Genomic DNA, 16,957 nt, shown 5'->3' on the forward strand with positions numbered 1-16,957 from the left:
TGTTTTCCTCTCAGCTGCTTTGATATGTCTGCAAGTCACGAGTTGCATAGAGAAGATGCCAGAAAAGTATAGTGAGAGGAAGAATGCTTGTGCTGCATGACTCTGCTTGTGTCCTGTGCAACTGAATGTGTACACTGCTAAGAAATTCAAACAAATCTTCTTTGCCCAGCAAAACTTCTTGACTAACACAAGTGATGTGATACTGAATCACTGAAGACAGACCAGCGAGTTCAAAATAATGTGAAATAATGACAGGAGCAAGCAGAGCTGCATTACCTACAGCGGTCATGCTTATGGAAACACTGCCATCCCTGATGATGGGCCAGGCAAATCCTGTTGATGGGTTGGTGTTCCTTTGGCAAGAGTTTCCACAACTGGGACAAGTTTTTGTTTTCTGTTCCACTTAGGGATGGCTCTGCTCATTCCCGCTCTTCTTTCCCTCACTCCCCAATGCCTTGTTTATTCTCTTCCAAAGAGAAATGGCACGTGAAAGCCTCTCTTAAAGCAGACTGATGGCTGCCTGCTAAAGCAGGTACTGCATGGTGTATGCAGCTTGCAGTGACCTCCCTGCCAGGCCTTTCCTGCTCTGGGCATGAGAGCTGAGAGTTGAGCTCAGTGTCTTCAAACTCTGTAGTGGCTGATATCTTCTGATATGGTTGGCTGGCTTAAGAGGAGATAATTAAGAAGATCAAGAAGCTGCTGTGAGCCTAAATACAGCATTTAATCTTAACCAGTGCTATGTCACTACCTATCCAGTGCTGGAAAGGACAGGGTTTAGGTCCTACAGAGGAACAGGAGACTTGTAGACTGTGCATGTAATCATCTCTACTGAAAAACCCTATCTTTGTGGAGAACTCTTGAAATTCACAGGAGTCATATGAATACTTGGGTTTCAGACCACATCTAATAAGAAACAGCAACAGCTAAAGCGCAGCTAGCTTGCAGTAAAACAAGACTCCTTACAGCTGGAGTCTTGAAAGAAAATCCTTGAGGTTGGCGTCCGCTTCAGAGCATGCATGGTCAGCATAGATAGATTTAAAAAAATGCAGTGTCCCAGTGCTTTGCTTGATAGTGTGTAAAGATAGGCACATAGGAGAGATTTTTTTTTTTTTTTTTTTCTCCTCTAAATGAAGCAAATTGTCTCTGAGAGCCCACGTTGTAAGAGGGGGAAGGGAGAAGGGATGGAAATTGGATTAAGTCACTGGGCTTCGGGCCTAGGCATTTCCTGCTTCCCCCCCTCCTTATTTTTTTTCTAATACACTAACGCTGCCTAGCTCACGTGCTGGGCTGTGCAAGTGGTCCCTGGTCCCTGCAGCTTGGCGGTGCCACGTCCTGCCTTCGGGGAGTTCCAGGCCAGCGGGAGCATTGCTGAACTCCCGCTGCAGAGCTGGGGATGGGGACTTGGCTTGGCATGGGAGTTGATACAGCACTTGGGCTTGAGCCAGGTAACACAGGCAGTGTTTGCTTACCCCTGAGTTGTAGGAGCATTAAATTCATACTTCCTTTATAGCATGGGGTTTCTTTCCATTATCCTGTTTGCTGGAGAATTACCTTGTGAGGAGACTGTGTTTTAAGACTTAAATGGATGATACAGCTTTCTAACTAAGGAAATAAAGCTGCTTCTAAAATACATTGAGTAGAGGAGCTGCTGTCGGATGGGAGTGTGTGAGCTAATCTGTTATGGAAAAGGAATCTCTGAAATTGTGCAGATCTGCCATGAGCGAGCTGGGCAAGCTGAGCATGGATGTGAGCAGTGCAGGAGACCTCCGAATTCTTCCGGCTATCCTTTTGGTGCCCTTCCCATTGATATTCCAAATATTTATCTTATTCTTGCTTTTAAACAAACGTAACTAATGGTTTTAACTTTGTCTAACTGGGAATACTAAGAAGGAGTAAACTTCTAAAGCTGAAGGCCTGTTCCCGAGAGGATTCCTTACACATTTTGCTGGTCTGGGATTTGGGACAAAGACCCTCATGAACACTGATGCATCCGTGGTGTTTTTTTTAGAGCCCTGCAAGGGAATTTGCAGAATCCCCAGAAAGGAAATCCGCCTTTTCAGCGAGAATGCTCATTTGACAAGCTGCCAGTTCTGAGCTAAGCCTCATTTAATAAAGATTTAGTCTGTGGGGACCTGTCAGTGGAAACTGAATTTGGTGAGAGTGTCTCATTCTTTTCATCACTGTAGTGCAGAGAGGCTTTCAGCCAGCATTATGAAGAAACTAGGGATAAGAACATCCAATTTAGAGGACCCCCTTACCTCTGGGAATGTTTCCTTGCTGTGTAAGATGGAGATAGCTGAGTTGGTAACAGCTAAGGGAATAAATGGATTGTTATTTGACTTCAACCCAATAGAACTCCAGTGTTCACTGCTGATTAGCGTGGCTTACATCTGCATTTGTGGGCAGAAAAAAAAAATTCCAACCCAGTTGTTAAGCAAATCTTTTCTACTTGGTGCTTTATGTTCCTCTTTGGTTTGTGATATGAGATGCTCTGATGAATTGTAGCACCTGCCCCATGTAACCTGTGGAAGTTGAGGTGTGCAGATGTACCTGTGCTATATATTGTTTAACCACAGCTCTCAAAACTCTGGTGATGGCTGTATTGTGTGCTGGTTACTGCATCAGCAAGGTTGTGTCTTTTTGGCCTCTGCATTGGTGGCTTCTGTGAATTGGACCAAATATAAAGACAGCATTGAAAGTCTTTTAATTATGGAATAAGGGGTCAGAATGTTAGTATGGAGGAAATGATGATGAATCTTTAATCAACCTAGCCTTGTTCTCAGTGGTTGCCTGCACAAAGGGCACTTGAGAAATTAATCTGAATTAACTGGAGGAATAAATTCAAAGAAGATTAGTTAAACCACTTTAAATACACTAAAGTGAATTAAACTACACTGAATTAAGGCCATTCTAGTTAAACTACATTAAAACCCTGTGTGAACACTCACTCATTTGTAATTAAAGTGGCTTTAGTTCACTGCTCTAATACCAATTAACTGTGGAATGCCCTTGCCTGTGTAGAATGGCTTCTCAGGGTTGAGGAAGCTATCCTGTTTATTTAGCCAACTTGGTTAAATAGATTTGAGGTATCTAGTCATGCTAGATATTTCAACTGTAGATCTGTTTTGCTCTAATGTATTGTCTTAAGGTGATTTTAAAAAAAGCATGACATAATCCTTTGCATTTTCTCTTTTTCAGAAGGGAAAGCCCATAGCCAAAAAAAGCAAAAGGCATACTACTTGCTCCAGTGTGGACTTGCCCTATATATATATATATGTATGTATATAAAAATAAAAATATAGAATCTACTGTACTCCTTTAACAGTGTGCTTTCTCTGGAAGATGTCTCTATAAGGACATGAGATGGTGGAACCTGTCCTCTGTTTCCATGGTGCTCTTCCATGCCGCTGAGGGATTCCTCACACAGGAGAATACATTTCAGTACCGTGGGAAAAGCCTCTTCCACAGCACGTTTCCTGCCCAGCCTTGCTCCTCTACTGTGTTGAGTACAGTAATTGGCCTGGGAAGGCCTGTCCCCCGGGCAGAGGAGATATGGATGGTTTAGTGCTGAGATCAGCAGTGGTTTCCACATCCTCCCCCCATGTTACACTTGCCAATACATGGTTGGCTGTGTTCCCTACCAAAGCCTGCATCCTTCTGTAGAGGCTGTGGGATGAATGACATCCTGAGACATTTAAGTATCTCAACAAACACCGCGTACGCGTTTTTCCAAAATTAAAATCAAGTCTATGAACACACAGTGTGTTCAGAACAAGTTGATGATGGGGTCAGAGTGTCTTCCTCATGTTGCCAGTGTTACAAAAAAAAGCAGTTTGGTGGGACATAGCTACTTATCATCTATGAGTATGTAAGCTTCTTAGAGGTGTTCCTGAAGTCTGCAAAAAAACGGTGTAGGAAGTAGTGTAGGCATGACATTATCCCACAGCAGTTTCTTTTCTTGTTAAGATGACTTCCGTCCTTCATGGAATAAATAGAGATGAGTGCTCCTTTGGCAGCAGCCCAGTTTACTTCATTTATTCTTCTGGGTGAACGTTTCTCTCTTCCCACACTCCTTTAACCTCTTCTCTCTGTTTTATTATCACAAACTCAACTTACTGCATGGAAATCCAGAAGGAATATTAGTTGCAGATTCAGTGGAAAGCTTTCTTTTGGCAAAAGCTAGCTTTAAGGTAGAACTATAAACAGTTCTCAATCTGGCAATGATTAAGACAGCTGTGTTGTTGAGATGCTCAAAAGCTGTAGCTATTTTGTTCTGTGGGTTGGACTTATGAAGTTTTAAGATGAAATAACTTTAAAATTACCGATGGAAGATTAAAAGCAAAATCGCATGCTTTTCAGGAACCACCTGAAGGCTTTAGCTTTACTCTCAGGTTTCTTAATGAGGTTTTAGTGGCCTTTCTACCTAGTAGTAAAATAGCAGTGTTATCCAGAAGTAGCTATCATCTACTCCATGTGAAGAGATGCTTGCTGCACCATGCTGCTGTTAGTACAGTTAAGGTCTAAAGAATGTGGTAATTGGAAGTTGGCTAGGTTGAGATAGGCAAAACTTGTACTTAATAAACACCATGGAATATTCTGAGTCCATTTGTATTCAGAATTAACTTTCTAAACCTGTGCTGCTGCCAGGACTTCTTGTGCCAAGTAACCTTCATGGCAGAGGGGACTTGATGGTGTGAGGAAGGGTCCCTAAGCCAACGCTCTGTACAGTTGAGTGGCAAACAAACAGCATTTAAGGCAGTGCTAAACCTTGACACTTCATAGGAATGCAACCCAGTGTTTACCTCCTGTGTTACAGTGCATCATGACTTTTTTTAGGCTTTCCTTTCTAAATAAATATACTCAAATGTATTTTGTATATCCCTTCTCTCATGTTCTTACATACATCATTTCTCTTTGGTTACGTATGTAGGATGGGATGGAGTATATATCCCTTAAGTGCAGTTTCAGCAGCTAAAATTAGCCTCCCAGGATCACAGTCCACAGGTATATTCAGATGACTAATGATGTAGATCGCTGTTTGGAACTTGCAAGTTGAAAGCAGCTGTTTTATATGGAGATTTTTCATCCTGTAGACAAAGCTGTATATTGGTTTAGTTGATCCACAGTAACATAAGGCATGATCTCAGAGACCAAGGACTGTGCTAACTGAAGGCTGATCTACATATATGTCCTTAGATATAATATTAGCATCTATGGGTCCCTTACACCACATGGAAGAACTAACCAGCCTCCGGGTATTTTTTCAGGAGATGTTTTTGCCATGCCCTGTCTTTCTTATTGTGATGGTGTCCCTCTCCATGCATGGAGACCTAGATGTTTTCTGCCCCTTTTTTGGCTGTTTACTCCCACTGAGAGAGTAAATACCAGGAATCTTGGCAACCATGCTGAAGTTGAGAAAGGCGATTAACAGTGTAGCAGGCTGTTGGGCACTGTACCTGCACAAGACCGAGTGTATTCAAGTTTCATGGTGCCTTTCCAAGCTAGCAATTCTGCTCGTGGTTATTTCCCTGTGTACTGCTATTGCCTTTTATTTTGAAAGTGCTTCCTAACACTGTAGCTTTGTCTGCTGCCAGTCTGGCTGATACCACTTGGATTTACACTCATTTTCAGGGACTGCTCTGTCTCCACTTCTGCCATTAGTGTCAGCACAGTGGTAAAATGTTGCTCCTCCAAGTTGTCTCCATTTTCCTGTAAGGGCAGTTCATGCCTCATTTGCTGTAAAGGTTCTGATAGCTCAGCAAATGTTCGAAGATGAATTGATGCTCTTTCGTGGCAAAAGGCCCAGTGCATAATTTTACATTTACTCGGGATAATGTGGCCTTGGATAACCGAGTCCCAGATTTACTGTTGCAGGATAGAGTGTCTGAGGGTTTATCCAGCCTCAACTCCCGTTTTTTAAAATACTGTCATTTAATCCTGACAAGCAGGCACAGGCATATCTTTGGTTGAAACCAGGCTTTCACTGCCAGCCAGTCTTTGGGTCCTAAACTGACTCATCAGTCAGAAAGATTAATAACTACTCTGCTGGATGATTTCACTTGTTGTCATGGCACATATCCATTAATGGAAAACAAATATTCTCTGGAAAATGAAACACAGATCGTGGTGTAGTGGCCAGCCAAGTCCTTTTGGCCAGATGCATAAATTAAAGTATATATTAAGTGTCCCTTCAAAGCAAGAACTTAAGGTTGCTTCTTTTGTCTTTTTAGTCTTTGCTTTTTTTCTTTTTAATGGGGGCTGTTCCCCTACATCTGGAGGGGCAGTGCAAGTTTTTTGCTGATAGGGTTGCTGGGAGGATGTTTTCAGTTGAGTTCGCCTTTCCAGTGGTAATGCTTTTTAGCGTGTGCAGGAAGGTTGAGGGTGCGAAGAAAGAAGTGCAGGCGAGCAGTGCAGGAAAGCTTTGCATTACAGCAGCCTGACGTGTTTGAAAAATAAAGAATATCCCTGAGGAGCTTTGGCATGCCAAATTAGTATTGAGTGCTCGTACATGGCAAGCCTTCAGAAGTGGGAGAACGTGGGGCTCCAAACGCAGCTTCCCTCTCGAAGGCCCCTTTCTGCTCAGGAGCTCAAACAGCGCACACACCATCTGGCGTAATCATGGGAAAGGGGGAGAGGGCTTTTTCCCTTCCACCCCCACTCTTCTCTGCTAAAGATTTCAGAGTTCACTTTGCCTACAATGGGACCGAGTTTCTGCATTTTAGTTTGGGAAAGCAGCACCTGTAAGCTCCCCCCATCCCAGTGTGCTTGATGGGCTTTGGGTGGGTTTGTTAAGGCTGGGAACGCAAACAGCACGCGGCTACGTGGAGTATCTGTCATGCAGCAGTTAGGTTTAACTAGTGTGAATCTTGTTATGTATGGCGATGGGCCCTGCGGTCTGTACACACTGACGTTTGCTTGGCTGGAAAGTATGTTGTGTGGCTCATATAGTTTGCCAGGATAATAACTCAGCAGGGGAGTACCTGTGGAGCAGATCCAGGGAAAGAAGGGGCAGAAGAGCCTACGAAGAGCAAGTTACTACCAGACCTTGTTAGAAATGGTCACCAGTTCTGCTGAGAATCTTGCTTTAATTGCAGCATTCTTTGTTTCATTTCTTTGACCAGAAGGAAGTTATTGTTTCAATCAGGAGGAAGCGTATAAATGTTCTTTAAGAAATTTCTGCATGGGGAGGAAAAGAGATACTGATTAAAAAAACCTCACAAACCTTTGTTTTAGGTTTGCTGATACAGAACTGTGTCTGCCTTCCTGCTATTGGGGTAGCAGTGGGTGACTTAGACCCTTTCCAGATACCAAATTAGTTTCTAATAAGTTGGCATTTGTCACCACTACCAAGGGTTTATTCAAAAAAGCTTATGGGTAAAATACTTCATTCATTCACATGGGAAAGTGTGGCTAGATTTGGTGTTAGAATGGATTTTTTAAAAAAATTATTTTATTTAACAAAATTGTTTTGCATTTTTGGGTTTTGGCCAGGATTTTTTGAATAAGAAGAAAATTGGAATGAACTTAAACACTTATTGCTTCCCTTTCCTCTCTGGAATGTCTGACTAGAAATAGGTATAACACAATAACTCAGCTTGTGACAGCTTTAAGCCAGTGTGTCTTATAGCATCCATGTTTGTTGTACCTATATATGTGGATGGTGTATGGAAGGGTTTAGCATTTATTCTAGGTCTACCTTGAACTAAAGCATTGCATGGGGATTTTTTTTTTTTTTTAAATCAATCTCACGCATGTATAATAAATTCCACCCCCTTTCAAACCCACTCATGCACTTGGATTTCTAATGAATAAGCCTGCATATTTATTCATGAAGATTAAAGAACTGTAGAGATAGAGGCAGCTGGCTGAACTTTTTTTTTTTTTTTTTTTTCTTTAAATCTGCTGACCTTTGATGAGAAGTAAAGAGGAAACCCTCCCTGATTCACTTAGGCTGTTTGCAGACTGGGACAGACAAAATGGCTCAGCTATTTACTGCTTAGGTACAGAACATGGTTTCATAGAGTGGGATGCGGAGAGGGGAGAAAGTGGGGCTAAAAACCTCCTGTTTGTATTTTTAAAACATATAAAAACCACAAATCAACTTGTTTTCAATGTATGCCTTCAGTGCTGTCTGGTTGCAGAGCCCTTGAACATCTAGGCGCTGATTCGGATCCTCTTCTGTGCCTGTGCCCTGGTCAGATGTGACTCCTGTCTCTGTTTTCTGCAGGCCCTGTTGCTGTTGGGTGGCATCGCGCTCTCCTGCCTCGCTCTGGACCTGCTCTTTCTCTTGTTCTACTCATTTTGGCTGTGTTGCCGCCATCGGAAGAGCGAAGAACATCTAAATGCTGACTGCTGCTGTACAGCATGGTGTGTCATCATCGCTACCCTCGTGTGCAGGTAGGCTTGACGCCTGAAAGGGATCTTCCCTGTTACTTGGGAGTGGTGTATCCTGTGCGTGCATTTTCACGCTTGGTATGCTGTGTCTGTGGTTAATGTCAGTAATCTCTCATTCCTCTTGGCGTATATATGTTATAAATATCTGTAATGTATTTTCTTCCTTTCTACCACTTGTTGAACTGCCTAATGGTTTGAGCAATGTGAAAAGGAATAGCTAATGCCCTGCTCTTCGATACTTTGCAAGTGGTAGATCAAGGACATTGCGCCCTCAACAGCTTATCACTTAAATAGGGTGGATACCGTTGAAATATTTATCAGGTCTAGGTGGAGATTTCTTAGAATCTAGCATCCAAAAAGAATGTGTGGGAGAGTAGATTAGCAAGAAAGATGCACAGATGATTCTTTTGGGTTTGGAAGTATTGGTATTTGACTGGAATGGACATTCAGATTTTGCAGCCTGTGTAAGACACTGCTGCATTTCATTATCTGTACTAATGTGCTGTCTCTAAGGGTTGCTAGTAATGGTGCTGGTGTCAACAATGTTTGATGTAATGACTGAACAATAGAAGATGTTGTAGGTGAGGTGAAAAGAAGGGTTGCTGAAAAACAAGAAAAAGTAGTTAGTTAGTGGATAATGTGTGCAGAAGAAATTAAAAGGTGAGAATTTACATTTTGTTTGTTTTCTGCATGGTTTGGTGGTTTTTTTAGGCAACACAGATGAGGATCACATTTCTTGGAAAGTTAATGATGGGGGCATTTGAAAGCAGGGACATGTTTGCAGACTCTTCTGGAAGGAGCCTTGGACTTGTTTTTGACTTGAGGAGAATGAATACTCTGAGCTCTAAGGACATATGCCCTGAGATCAAGCACTGCATTTCTTACCGATTCCAGCCATCATTGGAATACATTGGAATACTCTTGCCCAAGACTCCAGGTGCTCTTAGTTGTCCCTCTGCAGGGCTGACAGATCTGGGAGCAGGCCCCTAGGAGATGACAAGAAGATTGTATTTTGCAATGTCTTGTGCCTCACTTTTTGTATTAACCTGCTGATAGGTGGTGGATCTTTTTGTGTGTGTGGTATGTGATCTTTCTGGAGGTAAGCATATTGTCTGAAGGTCAGGCTTAGCTGTTCAAGGGCTAGACTGTGCTACTGATGCATTCGTGTATTTGCTCTTTTGAGGCACATACTTAAGAGAATAGAAAACCCCTGAAATACTGGAACAAACACTGCAGAGCAGACACTATGTTGTGAGTTTAGCAGCTGGGGATGGATTTGCCTGTGGAGGCAGGGTTCAGTGTTGAGGAGAGCTAGTGCACTAGCCAGTATTCCTGTCTTTGCAGGGAGCTCTTCTGTGCTTTGCTGAATGCAAACAGGTGCCTGGAATGGAAAGGCAAACCACAGAGCAACTTCCAAAGAAGAAATCTCAGCCTCATTCACCTTTCTTTTAATCATCTCAAGAGCTTCAGCTGCATCCATTCCAATCCACTGAAAGTGCTGTGGTCCTAACCCTTTCTTGCAGAAGCTCTAGCTGATGCTATTTATAGTTGTGCTGCTGCTACAGACTCTTGTTAGCTGTTGTTATGCATTGTATATGTCCAAGACAGCTGCTGCAGAGTGTGATAGTTCTGTTTCCTTTTAATTGTAGAAAGGGTGAGCCATTCTGTGTGTCCTCCAGAGTGAGAGAATCTAAAGATGGAAGGTCAGCATATACATTCTGGTAAAATTGATGCAACTCCCAATCAAGTCCACAAGTCAGAGAACTGCTTGGACTTCCCCAAAATCAGTTGGTTCCCATCCTTGGTGTACCGTTTGTTTTTGCAAGTATTAAACACAGGAGTACCCTTAAAACTAAATTCTACCTGAATTTACAGTGATATTGGATGAATATTTGCATTGACTTTTGAAATTGTTTTAAATTTCCACTCTGAAGTCAGCATGCTTGAGCAACAGCAGGTTGGGACCATCCGTGGGGAGTGAAGTTGCTGTCCAAGTGCTGCCACTCTCCTGCAAAGAAGAGGTTGGTTTTCTGCCCTTCTTGCAGCAGCTGGACACGACAGTGCACTTGAACTGATGCCTCTTGGCGCTCTGTACTCAGCATCTGGCTGGGAATGCAGATGCAGCTTCCGACAAGCAAGGAATCTAGTCTGTGGTAGCAGGAAGTCCCACTTAGATACCACCAGTTACAGATTAGTCCACTGGGTATATCCTGTCCTAGCTGTGCATTACACGTAGAAGTGCCAGAGCGGCAGATGTTGTTATGTTTTAGAGTGGTGGGGAATAAGGCTATTCTGGATGTCTGCCTGGCAGTCGGCTGACCTGGGAGGCAGTTTGTACCACTGCACACAAGGGGAGAGGGGTAGCTTGGATGCCAAAGCAGCGAGAGGTTCCGAACAGCAGCTGGTCTGGTCTGTCTGAGTACTGTGGACTATTGTTTTCCTAGCTGAGAACTAGTTAACTCTAGTTAAGTCCAACTGTGCCTAGTACATGCTTATTTAGGTAGTACATAATCCCACAGGGCTGTTTGTGCTGTGAATCCTGCTGAGTGCTGTGGATCCCTGTTTCCTAATGACTCTCTATTTCCTGCTGAGCAAAGGGAGAATGCTGAGCCAGCAGGATGGTGTAACTGGTTAACAGGAGGAGCTCTCCAACAAAATGTCTTTCTAATGAGTCTTCCCAGTTGTTCTAGCCACAAAACTGCAGGAGTGATTTGCCTAGATTATTCCTTGAATACTTAGTTCATTTCTAATCCTTACCAATTTTGATGTGTTTCTGTGTATGGGGAGTTGTCTTATAAATCATCTCATTCACCAGTTAGGAGACCCTAACTCTCCCAGAATGGAGCTCAGCTCTGAAGGTGGTTATAAAGCTTCGTGATGAGGGTATCTGGAAGAAATGGGTAAAAATAGATGGTGAAAACTTTCTTTCTCAAGTGCCAGTAATAGCGCTTTCCCTTGGTGTGAAAGTGCAAGGTGGTAATTAGACAGACAAATTAACATTCCTCCCGAGAACATGCAGTCTAAAAAGGGCTCTCCTTATGAAGTTCCTGTAATTAAAGATGACTTGGTATAGTTAGATTATTCATTTCTAAGGATGTGATGTGAATGGCTAGTGTTCATCTTTTCAGACTGGTGACTGGGTACCCAGAGGGGTTTCCACTGTGTGTGTGTGGTATTACAATGGCAGGGTCTCACCACCAGAAGTCATGTATATGCTCTCTGTATCAGATTAATGCTCTACTGTTCATGTATACCTTGTGTAATTCGGAAAACATTTTTTTTGCAGGTCGCATTGCAAGCTATTTCAGAATTACACTTGACTTTCTTTTCTGGTTCTTTATCAAGGGATGTCTTAAGCCCATGTGGCTCTTGCATACAAACAACAGGAAAGCTATTCTCCAGACTTGAATTTCTTGAGTCTTGCTGAAAAGTGATACTGAAGCGTGTGTACACAGCCTGCAGTACTTTAAATCGTACAGTGTATCTGTAGGGATACATAGAAATCATGGCATGCTGCTCTTCTGTATCATGTCATTTAACTCTTCGAAGAGATGGTAGAGTGTCCTGTCTCTCTAGTGTGTTTCTGTGGATGTGCACTGGGGATGATAGTGTTAAGATCAGGAGTGTGGTGTTTTCTTGACTTAACATAAGTGGGTTTCCTAAAACTTACCAAAATGACTGAATAGCCAAGTGGCTTTTTAAATGCAGTATTGAACAGTAGGAGCAACTTTTTAAATGGCCTGATAGACTGATATTTTAACTGGATTTTTAAGATTTTTTTATTCAAAAATAGAGTGAGAAGGAAGGCAGGGGAGAGGTGGGAGTAGCAGAAGCAACAGGAGACTGACAAAGGTAGGTTTAGGATGAGGAATTGAGGTTGGGACAATATGGATTCAGGAGGAGAGGGGGTGCAGTATGCCAGGGAGGGGAGTGTGACAGAAGCCAGAATAGCAGAAGCGGAGATGACTTTCCTATAGGAGCATTGAAAATGCGTTGGAGTATCTTCCAGAGGGTGCTAGGGTGGAAAAAAGCTGTGTCATTCAGGAATGCTGTTCTTGTATCCACACTGCGTGACAGAAACGCAGGCTTCCTCATTGGGTGATGATTTTGTCACCCTGTACTGGGAGACGGATTTGCTATATCTTAGGCCACAGAGCCTCCTGGGTTTTGTGCAAGGAACCATGTGATTTGTCCTGACCTCGAGGACTTACACTGTTGAGTTGAGATGCGTTGATCTATTTTTACTTTAAAAGAACACATTTAAATAGAAGGAGCCCCTCTGTTTCCCTTTAATCAAGTAAAAGGTAGTTAAAAACTAGTGCAAATCCTTAAATCTGCTTTAAACAATAGGAACTTATACCAGCGTGTGTAGGCAGGGATTTGAAACAATTGTTGGATTTAGTTGAAGCCAAACGCAAACAGAAAACTAAACAGCAACAGTTCTTTCCTCTTCTCCCCCCAGCAGATACCCCACTGTCTGCCCTCCAGCTCTGCCCTTGCCTCAGTCACAGCGTGGGTCTGGGCAGCTGCCCCTAGCCTCAGCTTCTGGGCTTCAGGGATGATTTCCTGCCCTCTCTAGCGTGGTGGAAAGGGGAACTGCCACAAAACTGTACAGCTTGCTCCTAGGAGAAGGAATGGCTGTGTAAGTGGCCCTTGGTAGCACAGTGCATGAATGCAGAGCTGGCTTTTGCTGGGCAGTAATGGAATAATTAATGCTTTATGTGTAGCTTCCAGTGAATGTGTGATACGCATGTTTAGAAGGATTTGTAACTTGAATTAAATGGCTTTTATCCCAATTCCTGTTGCTCTAGTGTTTTCTTGCAGGAGTAGTGACTATGCCTTGAGTATTAAAGGCAGTTGAAGCTGGGGTTCGTACAGGGCTGGAGAGGAAGCCAGTGGATGGCTGCTGGAGTAGTTCTGCCTTGAATAGGACAAAGAGTTTCAAGTTATTTGTCTGTAGTTGCTAGCACTTCATAAATGGTACCTTTGAGTAAACTGGCTAATGTACCTAGCTGTGCTGCATCTTTAAGGACAAGATGACTGTTGCTACTTCAGAGTACTGTTTCTGAGTCTTTTCCACCAAAGCAGCGCTACTGTGCTGGGAATACTGAGAGTCAAGCAGCAGGTTTTGGGCACCTACCAAGTCTTTGCTGAAAGAACAGGCTTCTAGTAGCTGTGACAGGCTGAATAAAAATTTCTCACCAATTAAAGGGGTCAGATCTGCATATTCAGTGTCAGAAATGTTCTGGAACTTATTTGGTGTCTGTAGTTGAAAAAACTGTTGACATTTTCTGCTGCTCAGGAGAGTGAAAGAGTTTGTCTGAATTTGTTTGCTCTGATAAAACAAGGGACAATTCAAGCCAGAGGTTTGCGATTGAAGGGATGGGATGCTGAGTTGCCTCATCCTGAGCATAACTCTGGATCTGCAATCTCTCCAGTTCAGGAGGGAGGGGGCCACGTGTCTCTCTTTATCCACTCTACCCCTGCATCCTAGGTGTGTGTTATCAAGCTCTGATAATAGCTGCAGCCAGGGAGGAATGCAGAGGGCTCTTCTCTGTTTAATTATCAGCATCATTTGCATTTGGAAAATGTTTGAGGAATGACATTCATGAAGAAAGAGACTGAGTTCTTGTGTTACCACTAAATATTAAGCGTTACATACCTACTATTTCTCGTTCTGTGTACGATGTAGGCTGCCTACTGTCCCTGGAAGACTCTTCAACTGAGGCTTTTATGGGCCAAGCTCTCTATAATTTATGGAGATACAACTGTTGGAAAAAGTATGAGGCTGACACAGATTTTCATAGTAGCTCCAATTCCATTGCCTGATCTTTGCTTCTATTTCTTGTACGTATGAGGAGAAAGTAGAAATGCAACCAGGCAAACTATATTGTTCTGCTCACTGCTCACTCTTTCTGAAGTCGATGAGCCCGGGAAAGGAGAGGGATGGATGTTGTCTTCCTGCAGGAGAGGAGTGAGAGCAGAAACGGTTGTTTGGCTGGCAGATTTATGTATGTGCCATAGCGAATCTGTGCAAGGGTCTGTTATCTAGACAAAGCCCACTCTGGCCTGCCTGCTTGGGTTCATTTCCCAGCCAGTGATGGTGGTGAAGAATGCCTAATGTCCTCTAGTGACCCTTCCTGTTAAACAAAGGCACTACACTTACTTGTTCTGAAAGATGTTTGGCTTGTTTCCTTCCTCTCTTATTCCTCCTTCAGATCAACTTTGTGAGGGCAGTGTTAGAACCCAAGCACAAAGTTGTTGTGAAGAAACTAAATGTTTCATCCAGAACAACTTCAGATTTACATCAAAACTAGCACAAACACAACCTTGATGTCTTGAGAACCTTCCCAGAAAAGATACTGAGTGCTCTGAAGCTGAATATGACACAGGAATAGGAAATTTGTATCTTGGTAATCTTTATTTGCCATGATAAGTTTAGTTGCATGACCCCTTCACAAGTTCTTTCCTACTCTGTTATTAGGAAAAATGGGTTTGGGAAGAAGACGTGTGAGTTCCTGCAGTGATATCTTAATAGAAGATGTATCGCTGACTTACATGAGATAATCTCCTGGTTGCAACTCATTTACAGGATCTTCCTCCTTTAAGTGAGGCTTAAGCTAATGTGGTTTACTTTATAATTGGGGCAGACTGATATGTGTGGACAGTTATGGCAAATCAGCTGATAGGTGGTAATTTGCTAAGCAGCTGGAGTTGAATTGTGTCTGCAAGCTTGAAATTCACTTGCTTTAAAAATAAATAGGCCTTTTGTCCCAGTAAGTTATTAAGCCTTCCTTCCCAGTACTCTGAATCAGTGTGACACAAATGTTTCTAATGGGAAAATAAATCAAGATAGATGGTGTTCATAGATATTTCACAGTATAGAGAAGAGGCCGTGGAAATTGTATCTAGAGGAACCACCACCACGGGCAGGTAGTCAATGCAAGTTCTTTGTGTCCTGCTTTTAAGAAAATGTAGCAAAACTATTTCATATCCAGAGAAGGTATGCATCTCCTGATAGTAATGGCAGCTTTTGCAGGAGCCACTGGCAAGCCTCTTGGCTGGCAGGATTTCTGGTTGCCCATGGCTAGGTCTGAACTCTGTTAACAGTTTTCGGATAGATTTCATTATGGTACCATAAATGAAATGTACGTCCTGAGAAGGGGTGGTGTTCTGCTGTTCATCATATGGATGCTATACAGGGAATCACTGGCTCTGTGGAAAACATAGGCAGATGTTTACAGGTGAATTTTTTTAGTGGTTGTTGAGGAGCATGCTTACCCCAGCTACCCTTTGGGAAGCATGAGGCTTCCCTTTCTGTGGAAAGTGCTGATGTGACTACCAGGGGTGCTGTAGCAGAAAGGCATGCATTCTATAGCTTTCCTCTCAGCTTTAACTCTACCCTTTCTTGCTTTCTTTCTCTGCAGTGCTGGAATTGCTGTTGGCTTCTATGGGAATGGAGAGACCAGCGACGGCATCCACCGGCTGACGTACTCGCTCCGCCATGCAAACCGCACTGTGGCAGGTGTCCAAGACCGGGTAAGCACTAGGAGAGACACGCTAGCAAATGGAGAGTGTGGGAATAAGCAGACTTGTTCAGCACCTTTTCTCTTGAATCTGGCTGTGCCTGTATCTTTTCCTATTTTTTGTTAGTCTCTGGGCTTAGAGATGTGCTAAAATTTCCATTAATGGAGTGGTGATTTCTTCAGCTCTTCTAAAAATATCAAAGACAACACAGCTTGTTAAATGAAGTCGTCTTTTTTCTAGGTTTAAAAACAGCTTCTGATCGGCTCTCTTCCACATCCGGAAGAGGAGGCAGGCCAAAGCAGACAAGTATTTTAGTAAAATGTATAATTTTAGTACAATCAGCTGTTCCTGTGCTACCTGTAATTTCATGGTATCATACTGGAATCCTGATGGCCACAAAATGTTACATGTGTTAAAGGCCCAGCTGAGATGCCCTCATTGGGCTACTTGCAAGCAGTTTACTTTATCATGCTTGTAAGTTGCTTTTGAAGGGTAAGCAGTCAGACTCTTAAAACCAGAGGACTGGTAATCTGGAAGCTGTCCATGACTTGCTTGTAAGAATGAATCCTCTTTTACTTCCTTGACTTCCTATCCTTTAATTGTTTTTCCTCTTTTTTTTTCTTTTTTTTTTTTTTTCTACTTTATCCCCCTTCTTCTGTCCCAAACTATAGGTACTAGATACCGCAGTGGCCCTGAACCAAACAGTGGAACCAAATTTGCTCATCCTGGAGGAGATGTTCTCGAAGCAGACAGACTACCTGCATGTAATTCAGAAACTGCAGGGTCTCTTGGATGATCTGGTCAGGCAGGCAGCTGAGATCCCCTTTTGGAAGAATGAAGAGCTGTCTCTGGAGGAGCTGGCAATTCAGATTGACCTCTATGACTGGTACAGGTGTGTAGCGTGCTGTAGTGTAGTGATTGTAGCATCTGTTTTGACCTGTTTTGCAGCAGTGATGTGTGTGTTCTGGGTGACTGAGCCAAAGGCTCTATATATTACTACCGGTGCTCTTGGCTCACCCAGCTGATTTGTTTCTTG

At 42.9% G+C, this 16,957-nt stretch overlaps 1 protein-coding gene across 5 annotated transcripts in view; it reads left to right on the top strand.

Moving 5' to 3' along the window:
• TTYH3 (tweety family member 3) overlaps window positions 1-16,957 on the top strand; it is a 79,254-nt gene that overhangs the window by 31,825 nt on the left and 30,472 nt on the right. For all 5 annotated transcript variants that reach the window (XM_074919835.1, XM_074919837.1, XM_074919838.1 and 2 more), the window contains exons 2-4: window positions 8,228-8,397; window positions 15,822-15,933; window positions 16,593-16,813. In XM_074919835.1, coding sequence (XP_074775936.1) covers window positions 8,228-8,397; window positions 15,822-15,933; window positions 16,593-16,813 — 503 coding nt within the window. The remainder of the gene's footprint in view (window positions 1-8,227; window positions 8,398-15,821; window positions 15,934-16,592; window positions 16,814-16,957) is intronic.

This window comes from Athene noctua, chromosome 15 (genome assembly GCF_965140245.1).
Source record: "Athene noctua chromosome 15, bAthNoc1.hap1.1, whole genome shotgun sequence".
Taxonomy (NCBI): Eukaryota; Metazoa; Chordata; class Aves; order Strigiformes; family Strigidae; genus Athene; species Athene noctua.